Below are 17,926 nucleotides of genomic sequence, written 5' to 3'. Positions count from 1 at the left end.
ATTTGGCAGCAAAAACAGTAAAAAGAAAAATTTCAGTCAGTAAGACACAATCAGATACGCGGATGCAAAAATAAATCCAAGTGTGACGTTGCGTTTTTCTCCTGGTTCTTAGTACGAATGATGCAGACGTCATGGCTACATCTCCTTTACAGGCAGGCCACACACACACACACACACACACACACACACACACGTGTTGTTCGGTTTTCAGTCTTAAGGCTAAAATTAAACTGAAATAAAAAGAAAATAAGAAAAGAAAAATGAGAGTGAATATAAAAGAAGCTGCAGTAAATTAGAATTGCTACAGATGTGGAGGGTTATTGGGATTATTAAATATTACCATTAATTAATCATTGTCTTAAAAAAATACCAGCACATCATACAGAGGCACAAAGATATGAACATATAGAAATAAATGAATGAAAAAATATATGACTTAAATACGAATCATAAATAAATTTAGCAAGTTGAACTGAAATAAAAAAATATATACATATAAAAAAAGTAAAACCTGATGAACACACTCACTCATCATGGCACTGTCATCTTTCTGAGTCATCCTATCTGTCTGTCCATTGTAAATCAAGTTAAAATCAACTACTCCGCACCACCACATGGGCTCTGCTAGGCAGTGCTGCGCCCTGTGCTTTAAAATCCATGCTGCAATGCCATGGTGTCCGCTGTCCATAAAGTTTTTAAATAAACTGCTTGGTACATTCCCAAGGCTCCCGGGGGTTGGGGGTGGGGTCACCTCACGACTACTCCCTATGCTTCGAAAACTAACATACATCCTAATGTCATGTGTCCGGGTGGCCAAGGCAGCCTCAGATGAACCACTCCTTCTTGCTCTCATCGATGGTCTCGGTGAACGCTGGGTCATTGACGATGATCGCTGCGTCTGCACAGTCTGCTGACTCTGCCCCCTTAGCCTCGTTGGTATGGTAGGAGCCTTTGTGACGAAACATGTGACGGATCACGAACACCATGATGCAGAGGACAATGAAGATCACCATGGAGATGATGCCTGGAAACAAAGCAGATGAGTAGTGAAGGGTTCTGGTCTTCAATGGACTACTGATCACATTCCAGTGCCATTAAACCACTAAACCAACACGTTTCCTCCCTCAGCTCATTTACATCTGAGTTTCAGTTCACATTCATGGATGGTCAGACAAATGCCTTTCTTGTTCTATGTGGTCCCTGGTCCCTTTCTTGTGCTGAGGAAACATCAGCTTTAATTAAAAAACAGCTTTAATTGAGCCACTTAGGACAACTACAGCCCTGCCTCCTAACCTCCATCCTTTATCTTAAATCAGAAGAAATATTGTGAACGGTGTAACAGCACATGGAATGATCCTTCCCTGCTCTGGGATAACAGGATACTTATTGCAGCACTGGATTTCCCAAAAGGCAATAAATAACCTTGTGTGATAATATTGCTTTATGTATTCCTTCTCTCATGTTCTTAACTAACTATTAACTTAAAATTAGACCAAAGAATGTGTATGTACAGGAATGTTTTATCTCAAAATATAGCTCATGAGATGAGTGAGCGACTTTAATGCTTTTAAAAAGATTCTTCCTTTGTTTTCTTTGGAAAAAAAAAAAAAAAAAACATCAAAAATCTCATTGGTTCAGAAAGCATGGGGATTCTGTTCCTCATCTAGACACGCCCACAAGAGAAACCACACGCACACTAGAATCTCTGCTTTTGCTGTCTTTCGCTTGCAGCTTAGCCACTTTTGCACTATTTTTACCAGTTGTCCTTTTTGTCTTTGTGTCCGTCACAACAAAGGACCAATCAGGAACTTTTGAAGAACTGCAGACTTCATAAGTTTCCTTCCGGACCTGTTCATTGTAGCTAATGCTTGTTTAAAAATTCTGTCCCAGTTGACGTTTTTCTGTTTTCATTGTGTGTGTCTTTGTGTGCGCGAGCGTTCTAACTTAAGACTACTTTTTTTGTTTGTAACATGTAATTAAGTATCGGCCGACTAACCAAGTTTAATATTTGTTAGAAGTTGAAGCAGCCGCAGCATGTCCTGGAAAGACCAGCTGAGAAGGAAAGCTGATGCAACATTATTGCTATCTGTCATAAGTCTGGTGTTATATTTACTCTAAGAAAACACTACCTCAAAACTTATATATTTAGTTATATATAAACTTATATATTACTTATATTCTAAACTAATTGAAATCATTTCAATCTCCGTTCAAATTAAGCCTTAAATCCCTCACTCATCATCCTAGCATTTAATTTACTCAGGGAAAGTACATATCTCACTCAGCTGATTTGTATATTTTAGATCATGCTGTTCTGTGATTTTGCTGACTTGGTCTGTTCCTGTTAATTTATGTTAAATAAACAACCTTTGGTCTCATGTCATTGTTGAGTCTTTTTCTTAAAGGGGTATTGATATTATTAACTTCAATGATCTAATTCCCCTACAACGGTAACTCACATATTAAACAAATAATTATTTGTTTAATATATGCAGTCCACTCATTGGCAGACTGTGGACATTCTGGACACTCATTCCTGGTCCTGCTTAACTTGCCTTAAAGTGGCCAGTTAAGAATATATAACACATCCTCCACTAATTCACTCTGTGGTGTTCCTCAAGGTTCAAGGGTCTAATTTTCTTTCGTATATCCATGTTTTGCAAACATATTTCAGTGTTGTGCATACCACATTGCTTCCATTGCCTATCAGACGCAGTGACCAGTTGAGCATAGCAACCCTCCACAAGCTATCCTACTGAACTAAATTACTACATGACAAACAGCCTCAACAATTACAATCCTTACAATCTAATAGGACAAGTTACACTACTCAGCCAAAAATCTTTGAAACCTTTTATAAGAAAATATGTTTGAAATATCAGATGAAGAAAGTTGCCTAGTCATATTTATATTATTTTGATCTTTGATCAAATGCCTGAAATTAAGCAATTTAATTAGTTTCCATTTTTCAACCAGCAAGAAATAGTTTAGTACGATTCACAGCGTTTACATCTGTGTCTCCTGAAATGACCTTCACAGGACACTTACCTCCAATTATGGCAGAGTTGCGGTCCACACCATCAACACTGTCTTTGTCCTCATTGAATGGGAAAACTGCTCCGGCTATGGGAGTAAGCAAAGATCTGTTTGAATTTTCTTTTTTTTTCCAATTTTATTTTAAATATCTTAATCTTCCTTCAATTTTTTTCTTTACCAGCTTCCATGTGCCAGGGGTCACTAGCCGAGGCCATTGGAGAGATAGTAAGGGGTGAGGCTCCGCAGTTTGATGGGACAAGAATCCCGTGAGTGGTGACAGGTGCTGTGAGACTGAAGCGCAACGCGGCTTTCAAAGGTGCTACACTGTTGAACTGAACTCTTGACAGACAGCCCACAAAGCCTGGTGTGTTGTAGCGCTCTATCAGGATTGGGTCTATCTGGCCAGTTTCTGTAGAGCAGTAAAAAATCACAGAGTCAGTGAAACTTCTCTTTCTATCATATTTTATTTAGGAAAAGTATATGAATACTTTTAAGCAATACTTTTTATGCTTTTTTTACAGTTTTACTCAAACAATGCAATGTTTTAAAAACTATGCTTAAAAAGTATTGTATAGAGGCCCCACTTAACCAAACTATCATTCCATCCATCTTCAACCACTTATCTGAAGTCGGGTTACAGGGGAACCAAGCAGGGAGCTGTAGCAGGAAGCCCAAGAATTCCTTTTCTCTGGCAACCTCGACCAACTCATATTTGGGGATCCCAAAGTGCTCCCATGCCAAGTGAGGAGATATGATCTACCTCATCCTGGGTCTGCCCCTGCCCCAAGGTCTCCTAACCAGTTAAGAGAGAGACACCCTGGTGGCATCCTTATCAGATGCCCAAATCACCTCAGCTGGCTCCTTTCCACGCAAAGGAGCAGCGGCTCTACTCCGAGTCTCTCCCAGATAACTGAGCTTCTCCCCCTATCACTAAAGGAGACCCCAGCCACCCCGTGGGCTGCTTGTATCCTCAAATTTGTTCTTTCGGTCCTGACCATAGGTGAGGCTTAGAACAAAGATTGACTGGTAGATTGAGAGCTTTGCCTTCTGACTCAGTTCCATTGTGGATACAATGGTGCGGTGCAGCAACACACCAGCTGCCTTGATTCCCACACTCCAGAGTTCCCCTTGTATAAAAGACCCTGAGATACTGGTACTCCTTCACGTGGGGCAAGTACTCTTTCCCCACCTAGAGTAGGCACTCCATTGGTTTCCTACTGAGAACTATGGCCTCAGATTTAAAGGTGCAGATCCTCATCCCTGCTCCTTCACACTCAGCTGTGAATTGATCCAGTGAGCTCTGTAGATCTAAGGCCGATGGGGCCAACAGGACCACATGATACGCAAAAAGCTATGATGCGATCCTCCAGCTACAGACTTGCAACCTGCCTTCACCATGGCTGCACCTTGAAATCCTTTCCATGCATATCACAAACAGATTTGGAAGCAAGCATCCACACATAGCTCTCACTTTGGGAATATAGGGATCAGATGGCTCTCAAAAGTCAAATAAAATCAAATCAAATCAGATTTAATTCTGGACCAAACTCTTTATAAACTTATTTAAAGAGACCCAACAGTCTCTTTAAATAGTCTCTTGGCCACAGTTGCAAGGAAAAGGAGAGAGAGAGGGAGACACGGGGGGGGGGGGGGTCAAAGTTGGGTAGAGTAGGGAGAGAATGAGAGCGGGAGAGGGAGATATTCAATACAGGTATAGGCAGGAACATATGATGCTGTACAAATTTCATAGAAATTATGCTGTATGGAGCAGCAGGCTATTCCCTCCCTCCCTCCAGGTTCTCTGCAAGAGTAAAGAGCTGGTCTGGTGTTTGCATTGTTCCTCTTCAATCTGGGGTTTGACCATCGGATGGACCCTCCTTTCAATTAACCTAGAGTAAACTCTTCCCAAGAGGCCGAGTAGTATGATGCCCCTGTAACTGGCACACAGCCTCTGAAGAGGGACCACCACCCCACTCCTTCAGCACATGTAATGTTGAAAGGTTGTGTCAACTGAGACAGCCCCTCGATCCTATTTGTGCGCTGGTGAGATGCAGACATGATATTCAGCAGCTCCCAACAGGTGGAATTTCAATTGATCAAAAAAGACCATTTAGCCAATGTGTTACTTCTGAAATAGTTGTGGGACCTTTGTAATGCATTTCCAAGCAACAGTTTTAAGTTCTGAGTCCTCCTGGACTCCTCCTGCTAACCAAACCTTTCATGCTAATGAGGAAGAGGAGGTAGCAGCAACTATGCTCAGAGATATAATTCAGGACATTTGTAATTCTGCCAATATTGCCATTGTTAAGTCAGAGCTGAGTAAAACAACAGGACCCCTTCAGCAGACCATCAACCTCCATGAGGAGAGACTAGCAGCTGTGGAAGACTCTGCAACAAAGACTAGCGATGGATTAGCAGAAATGGAAGTGATCATGAGTGCTCCCAAAAGTGAGATTCGAACACTTCAAAATAAATGTGAAGATCGAGAGAGCTGGTCGATGGCAAAAACAACCTAAGGATAGTCAGTATTGCAGAAGGGGAAGAGGGCAAAACTCCAGCAGCATTTATCTCCAACTTCCTAAAAGACCTGTTTGATTTCAAAGATCGACTGAGCTCCCGACTAGTCCAACTTAAGCCAAAGACAGGGCAACCACCTAGACCCTTCATGTCAGGGCCCACTTCTTCCATGTTAAAGAACAGATTCTCCGCCTGGCCCAAGAGAAGGCAGAGCTCAATTACAACGAAAAGGCCATTCACATCTTTGCAGATGAAATGCATCTGTCTTCCTCTGATCATGTGAAATTGAGAAGAAAGTGGGTTTCCCAGAGTTTTCAATCTCTTTTCAATAGTAGACCGGGGGGGTGCTATCATAATACACAAAAATGTTACATTTACTGCTTCAGATGTGATTGCTGATAGAAATTGGAGCTATGCTATTGTAACTGGAACCCAATTCAATGCTCCTGCAGTGCTGGCACCTAATTATGATGATGAGGGTTTTTTTGTTAGATTTCTGTCATCCACCCCAAACCTTGACTCTCATCATCTCATAAATGGAGGCGACTTCAACACACACTTGGACTCAATGTTGGACAGATCAAACAAGAGATAAATAACTACATCCAGGTTGGCGAAGACAATTAACAATTTTCTCAAAGATTATGCCCAACCACCAGGGCTTACTCTTTTTTTCTAATGTTCACCAAATCTTCTCCTGTATTAATTATTTTCTTTCAGATAAGAGGCTTCTTCCATCAGTCAGGGCTTGCACATATGAAGCAACTGTCATTTCTCACTCTCCCTTAAATTGAAATTCATTGATATAACTATAATCATCCACGCTGGAGATTTAATACAAGTATGCCTTCAGATGAAGATTCGGCTAATGTCAGTGCCTCGCATTGATATCTACATACAAACAAACTCTACTCCTGAAATGCACCATCGCACAGTGTGGAAAGCTCTTAAAGCATATATGAGGGGTTGGTTAATAGCTATATTATCATTTACAAAGAAACAGCGCGCACAGACAGTAAACCATCTGACTGATAAAACTTTTCAGATTGACAATCAGCTCGCTAATGGCTCATCGCCTTCTTCTAGAGTCAGAATTTGACACACTTTCATCAACTGATATTGAAAAAATGCTGCTTAAATCCAGATATTCATACTATGAGTTTGCAGAGAAAGCTCATAGGCTTCTCGCTCACCAGCTCAGGCAGTCCTGATGCTTCTAATGTCATTTCTGAAACCAAAACACAATATGGGGTTAACCGGGACTATTTGGAAATAAACAGTGCCTTTAGAAACTACTATACATTATTATATACCTCTGAACAAAACTGCACCCCCCTTGAGATGGAGCAATTTTTACAGATATTACTCTCCCCAAGATTGGCCAAGCCACAATGCAGTCTCTAGACAGACCACTATCTCCTGAGCAGATGGCAAAGGCTATAGTTGCTTTACAAACCAACAAAAGCCCCGGGGCTTTTTCCTTGCCACTGTCACCAAGTGCTTGCTCATCGGGGGATCTGTCGGGTCTCTTTAAATCATTTTATAAAGAGTTTGGTCTAGACCTGCTCTATATGTAACATGCCTTGGTAACTAAGTAACTTTGTTATGATTTGCACTATACAAATAAATCTGATTTGGTTTGATTTGATTTGAACATAACCTAGCATCCCTCACAGTCTACTACACCTGAAGTGGTAGTTTCATTACACATTACATTATACATTAGAAAAGTTTGGCTTTGGACAGAAATTCATATCGTGAGCCAAGCTGTTGTACATAGCCCCAATGTCTTCAGTAACATCAAATAATGTTTCATCTGAACTCTTCTCAGTCTCCTGTGACAAATGACAAGGGAGTCCTCTGTCACCCCTGTTGTTTGCTATTGCAATTGAACCACTAGCACTGCCTTTACACCAGACAAAAAAAACTAACAGGGATTTTTGCGAGGGCCAAAACATAGGGTCTCCATATAGGCAGATGACCTCTTAATTTATCTCTCTGACGCTTTCCATTCCCTACCATCAGCCTTGAATATATTAGAAACATTTGGTAAGCTCTCTGGATATAAAATCAACCTATCCAAGAGTGAGCTCTTCCCAGTAAATGAAGCAGCATGTTCATTATCATTCAACACCTTCCCTTTCAAAGTCACTTCTAAATTAATTTATCTTGGAATCAATGTGCCAGACAAGTTTTCATAACTTTTTAAAGAGAACTTTCCTTCTCTCATGAAATAGCACATCAGGTGTTCTCAGTGATCCCATAAAAAAATGTAGATTTCCGGTCAGAGAAGCCAACTTATGCAAGATTGGACGGTGAATGGTGGGGCAGATATGTACAAATAGATACACAAATATACACTCTTACCAAAGACCTTTCCAAGAAAAATGCTTTTGACCAAGTTGAACTGGGCGTCAGAAGCCTCAGGCAGAGTGTAGGTGGAGACTGGGTAGTGGTCCAACTAGAGAAAATAGACAGAGGAACAATTTCAGATGGGAAATTGAATCTGATATTAACATAAAGAATTTCTCTTCATGGTTCCAACAACACCACAACTTTGCTGAGTAATGGCGGCACTTATGGCCTTGTTGATTCTACTTTTGGTGATGGGTGAGTTCCTGTAAAGAGCATTCTGGCACTGTACTTGGCGAGTGGCCACAGACGTTAACCTACTCGAAGGACACCATTCTTGCTGTACGGGTCAATGAAACACAGTGCAAGATCTGCTGCTTGAAGACATCAAAACAAGAAAGCCATGTTAAAAGAAGAGGGGCAGCAGAAGTGTGTGCGAGACAACCCCACCAATGATAAGTAACGTGAGTTGGCCAGAATGGCGAGTTATCATGAAGATCATGGTTTAGGCAGGACTTACCAGACTCACTGATGGAGCTCGAAGGTTTATTTATTTATGTGCCAGAGAGGCTAACAGGAGAACAACAGGAAAAAAGGAGGGAAAAGGGAACGATCTGCATCACACCACTTTGTTACGGGCTGGAACTAAATCAGGGATCCTGCAATAACTTGGAAAACCACTTAGCATTCCGTGCTCTCGACACCTCTATTTTAGGCCAATGACTGCCCATCCTTGTATAAAGAGAGTGCAAACTTTAGTGTTTGGTGTGATGATCACAATCTTATGTACACTTGCAAGTACCTCAGTTTTAGGATGTGTGACAATCTGAGCTGGAGTGCGCACAGTGACTCAAGCAGTTTGGGGCCCAACCTGAGGTTATGCTACCTAGTATTGTTACTTTTAATATTGTTGCTGGTACGTTTTGGGCCTTGGGAGTACTGCAATTTTAATGTCTGTTATGTCAGGTATTCGTTTCCTGAATTTGAGATGCTGACTTCAGGCAAAATTTAAGGAGACATCTGTTTCAAAAGCAACAGCTTTAAGTTGCTTTTCATCTCCACATCTTTTTCTCGTCTGAAAAAATTCTTGACCTGGTTACTCAAACTCTTTACTCTGTTCATTTATTGGTTAGCATAATTTAAGATTATAACCCGCTACTTTTTTCACACTTGCCTGCGGCTAATTTATGGATTTTAACGGGTAATGAGCTTCATGCTGCTAATACATTTAGCGTCACATCAGACCAATGAAATTACAGAACAGGTCACAGTAGACCAATGAAATTGTTCAATTAAAATTAAACACACTTACACTCCTGCCATATGCCATTTGCTCCCTTATTTCTGACACCTGCAGCTTATTAATAAATGCGGCCAAGATATGTACAAAAAAGTTTTTCTCTTCAAATTTAGCGGGTGTGGCTTAAATTCAGGAGCGCCGTATAGTCCGGAAATTATGGTACTTTCTATTTCTTTTTATCTATGGTGGTGGCTCATCTCTTATTATCCTTTATTTTTCATCACTACTTTTATTCCATTGCCAGTTCTAATTCTTGTAATGCATAATAATCTACATCTTATTTTATAGAAATCTTTATTGTCCCCAAGGGGTAATTTGTTTTAAAGCAGTCGCTGGCACAATCAAACACAGAAGGAGTGAACAGGTTCCACCGCAACTATCTGCTGCAGAAAGTAGTTCCAACAAACTGTCTGTTTTTTCTATGTGTCTATATGCTGTTATAGTCATCTAAAGAGCTACAAGATGTTAACTGATCAGATTTAGATTTAGTCATGTCAGCCTTCTCGTCTGTCTCTAGTCTATATTTGTGCTAAACTAAGTCATATCTACTGCATACAGTGTTTAGTGTAACATTGTTGGGTGCTGTTGCAGGAAGCACTAACCTGTAATCGTATCTCTCTTAAGTTCCTTGTGATGTTGACAGAGTGTGGCTGTCCATTGGCTAGGTTACGGTGGTCAACGTCTATGGTGTAAGGTTCTGTCAGGCCCCCGAGACTGTAGCGGATCTGGAGAGTGCCTAGACATGCACAGGCGCAGGATAACAATGCACCAGCTGTCTTCTTATATGAAAGAATGAAGAAATTCATTTGATAGGATGCTGATAAGCCCACCATTATGCCTGAGTACCACAGCCAGGTAGTCCTGAGTCCTGGAGCTGATGTAAACCAGGATGCTGGGAGTACTGGAGGTACTGAAGCTGAACACCAGCTGCTCCTGAGTCAGGTTTGTCTCAATAGGAACACTGACACCTGATAGTCTCTTCACATCCCGCAACGCAATAGGTCCTGCCTCCAATGGAAAGTCGTAACGCACCAATGTTCCTGTCTCAAAGTAGCCGCCAACATCTACACACACACAGGCAGAAACAGTAGCTTGTTCATCACTCTTTGCTGTATTCATTAAAATCAAAGATGATTTTATATAATCAACCTGCTCTTCTAATCTGGTGTCTTTGACATCATACCATCAGTGCAATAGGTTCCATCATAGGCAGTGAGGGAGCAGTCACAAGAGTATCCATTGTACTGCTCCACGCACCTCCCTCCATTCTTGCAGTGCATCCCATAGCCGCTGCAGTGGCCGTGACAACCTGGACTCACCCCTGGAGTCCCCTTTGCCCTCTCTTCCAGGTCAAAGGTCTCACCATTTATCTTTAGAGCACGCATGCAGCCAAGGAATCCCCTCTGACCACTCGAAGCACCTGGGAAATTCAAGCGTTTCAAGCATTAATTCAGAGAGTAATGAAGTGCACGGCTGATGCTGATTATCATTCGCACCTTCCATTTATTGGGGGTCTGAAGGGAATCTATCCTTAGAATTTATTTTAGGAAAACCAAGCTGTATTTTATAACATGCTTGGTTACTGCAGCAGTAGTATGTAGCTGTCCAGGGGTGGATCATTCAAACATATACCATATGGAACAGGAGGGATCTGAATGAAGATGGTTCAGAATATGAATCAGATCTAACTCTCCACTGCATGGAGTTAAACGTAAATAAATCCATGCTCAATAAATACACTGACAGATGCAGCAGCTTCACAGAGCTCAGTGATTTTAGCACCTAGTCAATTATAAATGTTGTCTATAGGAGCTCATAAAATATTGATCAGAATAACAACATTCGGAACACAGCTGTAGTGAGCTTGGCTGAACAAGGTTCATTTTCATACAAATATAGCTTGAACTGTATACAGAGGCACAAACACAAAGACTACGTTCACACTGCAAGCTTCAGTGCTTAATTGTGGTTTCTTTCTAGAGCCTTTTTTTTAATGCAGCTGTTCAAATTATCTATTAAAACTTGGACTCCAATATGAACTGGTCCTGACCCCGATGTGACCCACATGAGAAAAGAACTCTGTGAATGGAGGTAAACAACAAGAGGTTGAGAATAACAGGCATGGAGGCTACAGATATCTGCGTATATGGTTAAATAAGGTTTCATATTTCACCGTCCCTCCACTGACTGCTTTGTCTGTTGTTTTTTTGTTACTCCTGCCTCCGCACAATTATTGTTGATCTACAGTGATGTAAAAATTCAGTTAAATTCCATTAAGGGTTGCATGGCTGTACAGACTTACATCAATTTCACAAAGTCAGATCCATATCTGATTTAGAATCACATGAAAGTGGCTAAGTTTGTAGAGAACAGACTCCATGTGATTTGTGCCATTCAAAATGCCATGAAACAATTAGATGTGCTATCGCATAGGAAGAAAAAATCTGATTCAGGCCATTTGTGCCCCCTGTGTGAAGTCAAATATAGCTCTTTCAGTTTGCTCCAATGACCCTTGTCCAGAGTCTCCTCTGAATCCAGGAGGTTCTCTGATCCTAATCTGAAAGATTGGAGTGGTCAATGTGTTGCTTTTCTCAGGGAGGTCACCTCCACCTTTCTATGCATTGCCTTAAATGGATATATATATATGGTGCCTTAAAGGACTCCTGCTTAGTTTATGAAGTCAGGAAATGTATGAATCTATGAAACCTTTCTTGTTCAGATATTCAGCAGTCACGGGTGTAATTAATTTCCATTGGTAATACCAGAGAAGTGTGTGTGTGTGTGTGTCTTACCAATGTATAGCTCTCTGTAGAACTCCAGTTTTGTGTGTCCCTGTGTGGGGGTTGGTCTGACCTCTCTGTACTGTCCATTAAGCTGCAGTGCTGCCTCCTTGATGTTCTTCTCAGCCTCCACACGATGCCACTGGTTGTCATTCAGTGGCACCGGTGATCGGACACTCAGTTCCATCCTCTCACTGCCCATGTCAAAGGAAAAGATGACCACTGAACCTCCTGTGGTGACAAAATAACAATCAGAAACATTTTAAGGGCACACCAACTTCTTTTGTTTGGATTCACTCCAAAAAACATCCATAACATTTATACTTTCAGAAAGACAAAGATATTTCCTCAACATGACTTTTCGGTTCAAGGTCCACAGAGTCCACAGAGCAAAAACAGATTTTTCTTACAATTCATCTCTACTTTAATTTCTAAGAACCAAGGACTACTGTATGTGAGTGGAATAACTGGTCAAGTAGGTGTGGATGTTGCGAACAGCGGGGATCTCAGAACTGATCATTGTTGGACTTCAGTGGGGAATAGAGAAATTTGCCTTTCCCATGACAGAGAGAACATGTAAACTAAGTCTGAGTTGACAGCACTAACAACTGCCACCCTTCTGTTTGACTAAAGCAGTTGGTTAAAACTGAAATAAGTTCTCATGAGAGTACCTGTCAATGACAGCATGTGAGCAGATTGGTTAGCATATTTTTTAAAAGCCTCAGAATGGAGTTGGGCAGCGCCACCCCAACATTCATTCATTAATCTTCAACGGCTTTATCCGTTTCTGGGTCACAGGGCTGCTGGAGCCAATCCCAGCTCACATTGGGCGAGGTACATCCTGGACAGGTCGCCAGTACATCACAGGGCCAACACACAGAGACAGACAGAGACAAACAACCACTCACACTCGCATTCACACCTACGGTCAATTTACCGTCACCAGTTAACCTAGACATGCATGTCTTTAGACGGTGGGAGGAAACCCATGCAAACTCCACACAGAAAGGACCTGAGCCGGGAATCCCGTGCAGGAGCCATTTTCAGCTGGTTTTCCAGGTGAGTACACCCCAGACAGGTCACCAGTCTTTCGCAGGGCAGACATATAGAGACACACAAACATTAACAGTCACACCTGTGGGCTGTTTTAGTCACCAATTAACCTTGACATAATTGTCTTTAGACTGTGGGAGGAAACTGAAGTACCAGGACAGAACTGATGCAGGTTCATCTTCACCTTGTTGATGCAACAAGGTATTGCCAGCCACCCAAATATCCTTATGGATAATATTGATGAATTTATATGGCATCTACATATATACGTCCATCAGGGAAGAAAGAGATGTGTGGGAAAGGAAGGGCAGTGTGGCCGCATCAATCAGATCTTTTTAAGAAGTCAATTGAGTAAGTCGGATGAAATCCAGCGACAGGTAGAAATCAACAACACAGCCACAGAGGTGGAGGAGGAGGTTATAAGAAAGGATGCAGCTGATACTGAGGTGAATAGGCCAGTCAAAGAGAGAAACATGGAGCAGAAAGCTAAAGTGGAATGACTGAGGGCAAATAGTAGCAAAGAATGGGAGACAGACAACAGGGACTAATTCTGAGCAGACTAGGAGGAACTTCAAGTGATAGATTAGAGAAGATGGGAGACATAATTTACTCCTATGGTGTAGAAAGATTTGGGGTGCAAGAATACAGGTTGCTAAATCTAGATGGCAAAGAGAAATGGAGAAATTAGCTAAAAAAAAGGTTAGGGTTAGATTAAGAAAGCTGTGGAAAAGAGCTACAGAGGAAGAGAGAGAGGGAATTAATGTGTTGTAAGAGTGGTTGAGAAGTAGGCTAGCTGTACTCAGAAGGGCTGAATATCTTCGGAAAAAGAGAAAAAATAAAGGATATGTAAGGACAGTGTTTTACAGGGACCCATTCAAGTTTGTTAAAGGATTGTTTAACCAGGAAAAGGGATGGCAGCTCAAAGATACAAAGATGGAAGTAGAAGAGTACCTGAGAAATACCTGACATGCCACCATTAGAGGAGATAGATCAGGAAATGGATGTTAGACCACCTAGGTGGAAGGAGGTAGAGGAGGTCGTCAGGTGTGCAAAGGCTTCTTCGGCCCCAGGGCCAAATGGAGTCCCCTACCTGGTTTATAAAAGCGCACCTGATATCCTAGTTTTTGTGGAGGCAATTAAGAATAGTTTGGAAGAAACAGTCTATTCCCAGAGCACGGTGTAGGGCAGGAGGTGTTCTTATTCCAAAGGAGGAGGAGTCTTCAGACCTGAGTCAGTTCCGTATGATCTCTCTCCTGAATGTAGAGGGGAAGGTTTTCTTTAGTGTAGTTGCACGGAGAAAGGAATAGCTTAATAGATACTTCAGTATAGAAAGCAGGAATACCAGGTTTCACAGCGTGTTTAGAGCACACTAGCATGATTTTGCACCAAATTCAGGCAACCAAGAGTGAGAAAAGAGACTTACATGTGATATTCTTGGACTTTGCAAATGCATTTGGGTCAGTGCCACATAGCCTTATTTGGGAGGCGTTTGAGTATTTTAGAGTGCCTGGAGTAGTTGTCAATTTAGTAATAAGATATTTCCAGGTTATCAGACTATGTTAAAGTACAGCAGGTTTTACAACAGGTTGGCAGAGGCTACAAATATATATTATGGCAGGGTGTACAATTCTTCCATGAGCATTCACAATGGCAATGGAAGTAATTATTAGAGGTTCTAGGTGGGTTGTAGGTGGAGAGAGGCGGCAGAATGGGATGCACCTTACACCAATTAGGGCATACATGGATGGTATGACGTTGATAACTACAACGGTGCCATGTATGAAAAGAGTACGAGAGAGACTTAATAAAAACTTAAAGTGAAAATCACCTCCCTGGAGAACCATCAGCTTATCGTGGTGGGGAAGTTTGTGTGCCCCTTTGAACCTGGGGGCTGTGTTGTCTGGGGCCAAGTGCCCCTGGTAGGGTCTCCCAGGGTAAATTGGTCCCAGGTAAGGGGCCAGACAAAGAATGGTTCACGAGAGCCCATGGAACAAGGAGGGAAGAAAATAGTGACCCTGCCAGGAGGAAGCCCGGGGCCCTCTTTTGGAGCTAGGCCTGGAGGGAGGGTCGTCAGTGAGCGCGTCAGTGAGCCCAGCCGGGCACAGCCCGTGGCAACATGGCACTTTCTTTATCCCGTGGGCCCACCACCTGTGGGGATAACCAATGGGATCGGGTGCACTGCCAGTTGGGTGGCTGTGAAGGCAGGCGGCCTCGACGACCCAGACCTGGGTGTCAGAGGCTGGCTCTAGGGACATGGAATGCCACCTTGCTGGGGAGAAGGAGCCGGAGCTTGTGCGGGAGGTGGAGTGCTACCAGTTGGATCTGTTGGGGCTTACTTCTATGCACAGCCCCGATCATGGTGAGTTGGGTTAGGTGGTGGAGGAAGACCTACATCTGGCGGAGCTTTTCCAGCATCCCTGTGGAGGTTGGGGACATTGAACCTGAGCTGTCGATGTTCAAAACTTCTTTTGCCGAAGCTGCCGCGGGAAGCTGTGGACTTTAGGCTTTGGGTGCCTCAAGGGGCGGTAACCCTTGGACACCGTGGCGGATACCGGTGGTCAGGGAAGCTGTCCAACTGAAGGAGGAGGGCTTCCAGGATATTTTAGCCCAGGGGACTCCTAAGGTACCGACAGGCCCAAAGGGCTGCAGCCTCAGCAGTGAGGGAGGCAAAGCAGAGGTTGTGGGAGGAGTTTGGAGAATGCATTGAGAAGGACTTTCGGGAGGCACTAATGTGTTTCTGGAAAACCATTGGGTATCGCAGGAGGGAAAAGTGAGGGAACATCCAAGCCATTTATGGCAAGGATGGATCACCGTTGACCTCCACTGAGGAGGCAGTTGGAAGGTGGAAAGAGCACTTTGAGGAACTCCTGAATCCAACTTGTACGTCCTCTGGGGTGGAGGCAGAGCTGGAGGATGATGGAGGATCAGTGTCGATCTCCCAGGAGGACGTCACTGAGGTAGCACAGCCCGGGGATTGATAAGATCCGTCCGGAAATGTTGAAGGCTCTGGGTGTTGAGGGGCTGTTGTGGTTGACATGCCTTTTCAATATTGCGTGTAAGTCTGGAACAGTACCAAAGGAGTGGCAGACCGGGATTAGGGTTCCCTTGTTTAAAAAGGGGCACCAGAGGATGTGTGCCAAATACCGGGGCGTCATACTCCTCAGCCTCCCTGGGAAAGTCTACTCCAAGGTGCTGGAAAGGAGGGTCCGATCGATTGTTCAACCTCAGATTGAAGAGGAGCAATGCGGATTCCGTCCTGGTCGTGGAACAACGGACCAGATCTTTACTCTCGCACATATCCTGGAGGGGGCCTGGGAGTATGCCTATTTAGTCTGCATGTGTTTTGTGGACTTGGAGAAGGCACATGACCGGGTTCCCCGGGATATGTTGTGGGAGGTACTGTGGGAAGATGGGGTGAGGGGGCCTCTGCCAAAGCTCTCTATCCACTGGTCGGTCTTTGTTCCTGTCCTCACCTATGGTCATGAGCGATGGGTCATGACTGAAAGAACAAGATTGCGGGTACAAGCAGCTGAAATGGGTTTCCTCAGGAGCGAGGCTGGAGTCTCCCTTAGACATAGGGTGAGAAGTTTGGCCATCCGAGAGGGACTCGGAGTAGAGCCGCTGCTCCTTCGTGTGGAAAGGAGCCAGTTGAGGTGGTTTGGGCATCTGATAAGGATGCCACTGGGACGCCTCCCTTGCATGTCCAGCTTGGAGGAGACAACTGGGCAGGCCGAGGACCAGGTGGGAAGATTATATCTCCACACTGGCCTGGGAGCGCCTTGGGATCCCCCAGTCAGAGCTTGCCAATGTGCCCGGGGAAAAGGAAGTTTAGGGTCGTGTGCTGGAGCTGCTACCCCCGCGACTTGGTCCCGGATGAGCGGATGAAGATGAATGAATGAATAGTATGAAAGTCTAGAGTGTATCTCAATAAGTAGAGGACGATTAAGTGATCGAACGTTTGTAATAGATGAAGAGGAAATTCCAATAATTAGGGAAAAACCAGAAAAGAGTCTATGTAGGTGGTACAAGACAGATTTGCATGACAGAGAACAGGTCGTGCAATTTCAGAAAGATGTTGCTGAGGGACTGGATAGAATAGACAAATAAGGACTTCCAGGAAAGTTGAAGCTATGGTGTTTGCAGTTTGGATTATTTCCCAGGTTGATGCGGCCACTGTCGGTATATGAGATTCCTGCTGCAGGGAAAATGGAAAAACTAGTAAGCTTTTACATTAGGAAGTGGCTTGGTGTTCCGAGATGTTTAAGTACTGTAGCACTGTATGGGAAAAGCATACTTCAGCTCCCAGTATCTAGTCTAGTGGAGGAGTTTAAATGTACTAAGGTTAGGACAGAGCTCCTGCTATCTGGGTAAATATCTGAAATAAAGATGAGTAAAGATGTTGTTGTTAGTAAGATGGTTCCAAACTCAACCAAGGGGAGAAATTGAATCCAAAAATGGCAGTGCAGGAAGCAAAAGCAACTCTTAGGCATACAGATTGTGGATAATGTACAGATAGGCTGGGGAGGCTTGGGGCTTGGCCCAGGCAAACCGGTGTGGAGTAGAGCAGGTCCCAAAGAGAAGAAGAAGCTAGTTGTGGAGCAGGTTGGAATGCAAGAGCAGTGGCTCAGGCTGAGCAGGGACAGTGGTTGAACTGGGAAGGTGTAGAGAAGAAAAAGCATAGTTCGAAAGAGCTGTGGAGTATGGAGGAAAGTAGTAGCAGATTTTTGATAGGGGCAACTTATGATATATTGCCAACTCCCCAGAGAGAGTTGGAGGATTCAGTTGAAGAAGCATATGAAAGGAAAAAGCTCAGGTATGCAGATCTAGGTAAGGATGCTGAGCAGCGGGGATGGAAGGTGAGGATTTGTCCAGTGGAAGTAGGATGTAG

General features: G+C 43.3%; 1 protein-coding gene across 1 annotated transcript in view; it reads right to left on the bottom strand.

Moving 5' to 3' along the window:
- Positions 1–789: 789 nt before the first annotated feature.
- Positions 790–17,926, bottom strand: part of cntnap2b (contactin associated protein 2b) — a 47,133-nt gene continuing 29,996 nt past the window's right edge. Inside the window, exons 18-25 of the mRNA XM_029524435.1 lie at positions 11,998–12,216; positions 10,389–10,625; positions 10,036–10,269; positions 9,808–9,941; positions 7,921–8,014; positions 3,215–3,445; positions 3,049–3,123; positions 790–1,024 (exon numbers count right to left, since the gene is read on the bottom strand). Coding sequence (XP_029380295.1) covers positions 825–1,024; positions 3,049–3,123; positions 3,215–3,445; positions 7,921–8,014; positions 9,808–9,941; positions 10,036–10,269; positions 10,389–10,625; positions 11,998–12,216 — 1,424 coding nt within the window. The 3' untranslated portion in view covers positions 790–824. The remainder of the gene's footprint in view (positions 1,025–3,048; positions 3,124–3,214; positions 3,446–7,920; positions 8,015–9,807; positions 9,942–10,035; positions 10,270–10,388; positions 10,626–11,997; positions 12,217–17,926) is intronic.

This window comes from Echeneis naucrates, chromosome 17, assembly GCF_900963305.1.
Source record: "Echeneis naucrates chromosome 17, fEcheNa1.1, whole genome shotgun sequence".
In the NCBI taxonomy this organism is placed as follows: domain Eukaryota; kingdom Metazoa; phylum Chordata; class Actinopteri; order Carangiformes; family Echeneidae; genus Echeneis; species Echeneis naucrates.
Note: the sequence above shows the minus strand (reverse complement) of the source record. Positions and strands in the feature narration are given on the sequence as shown.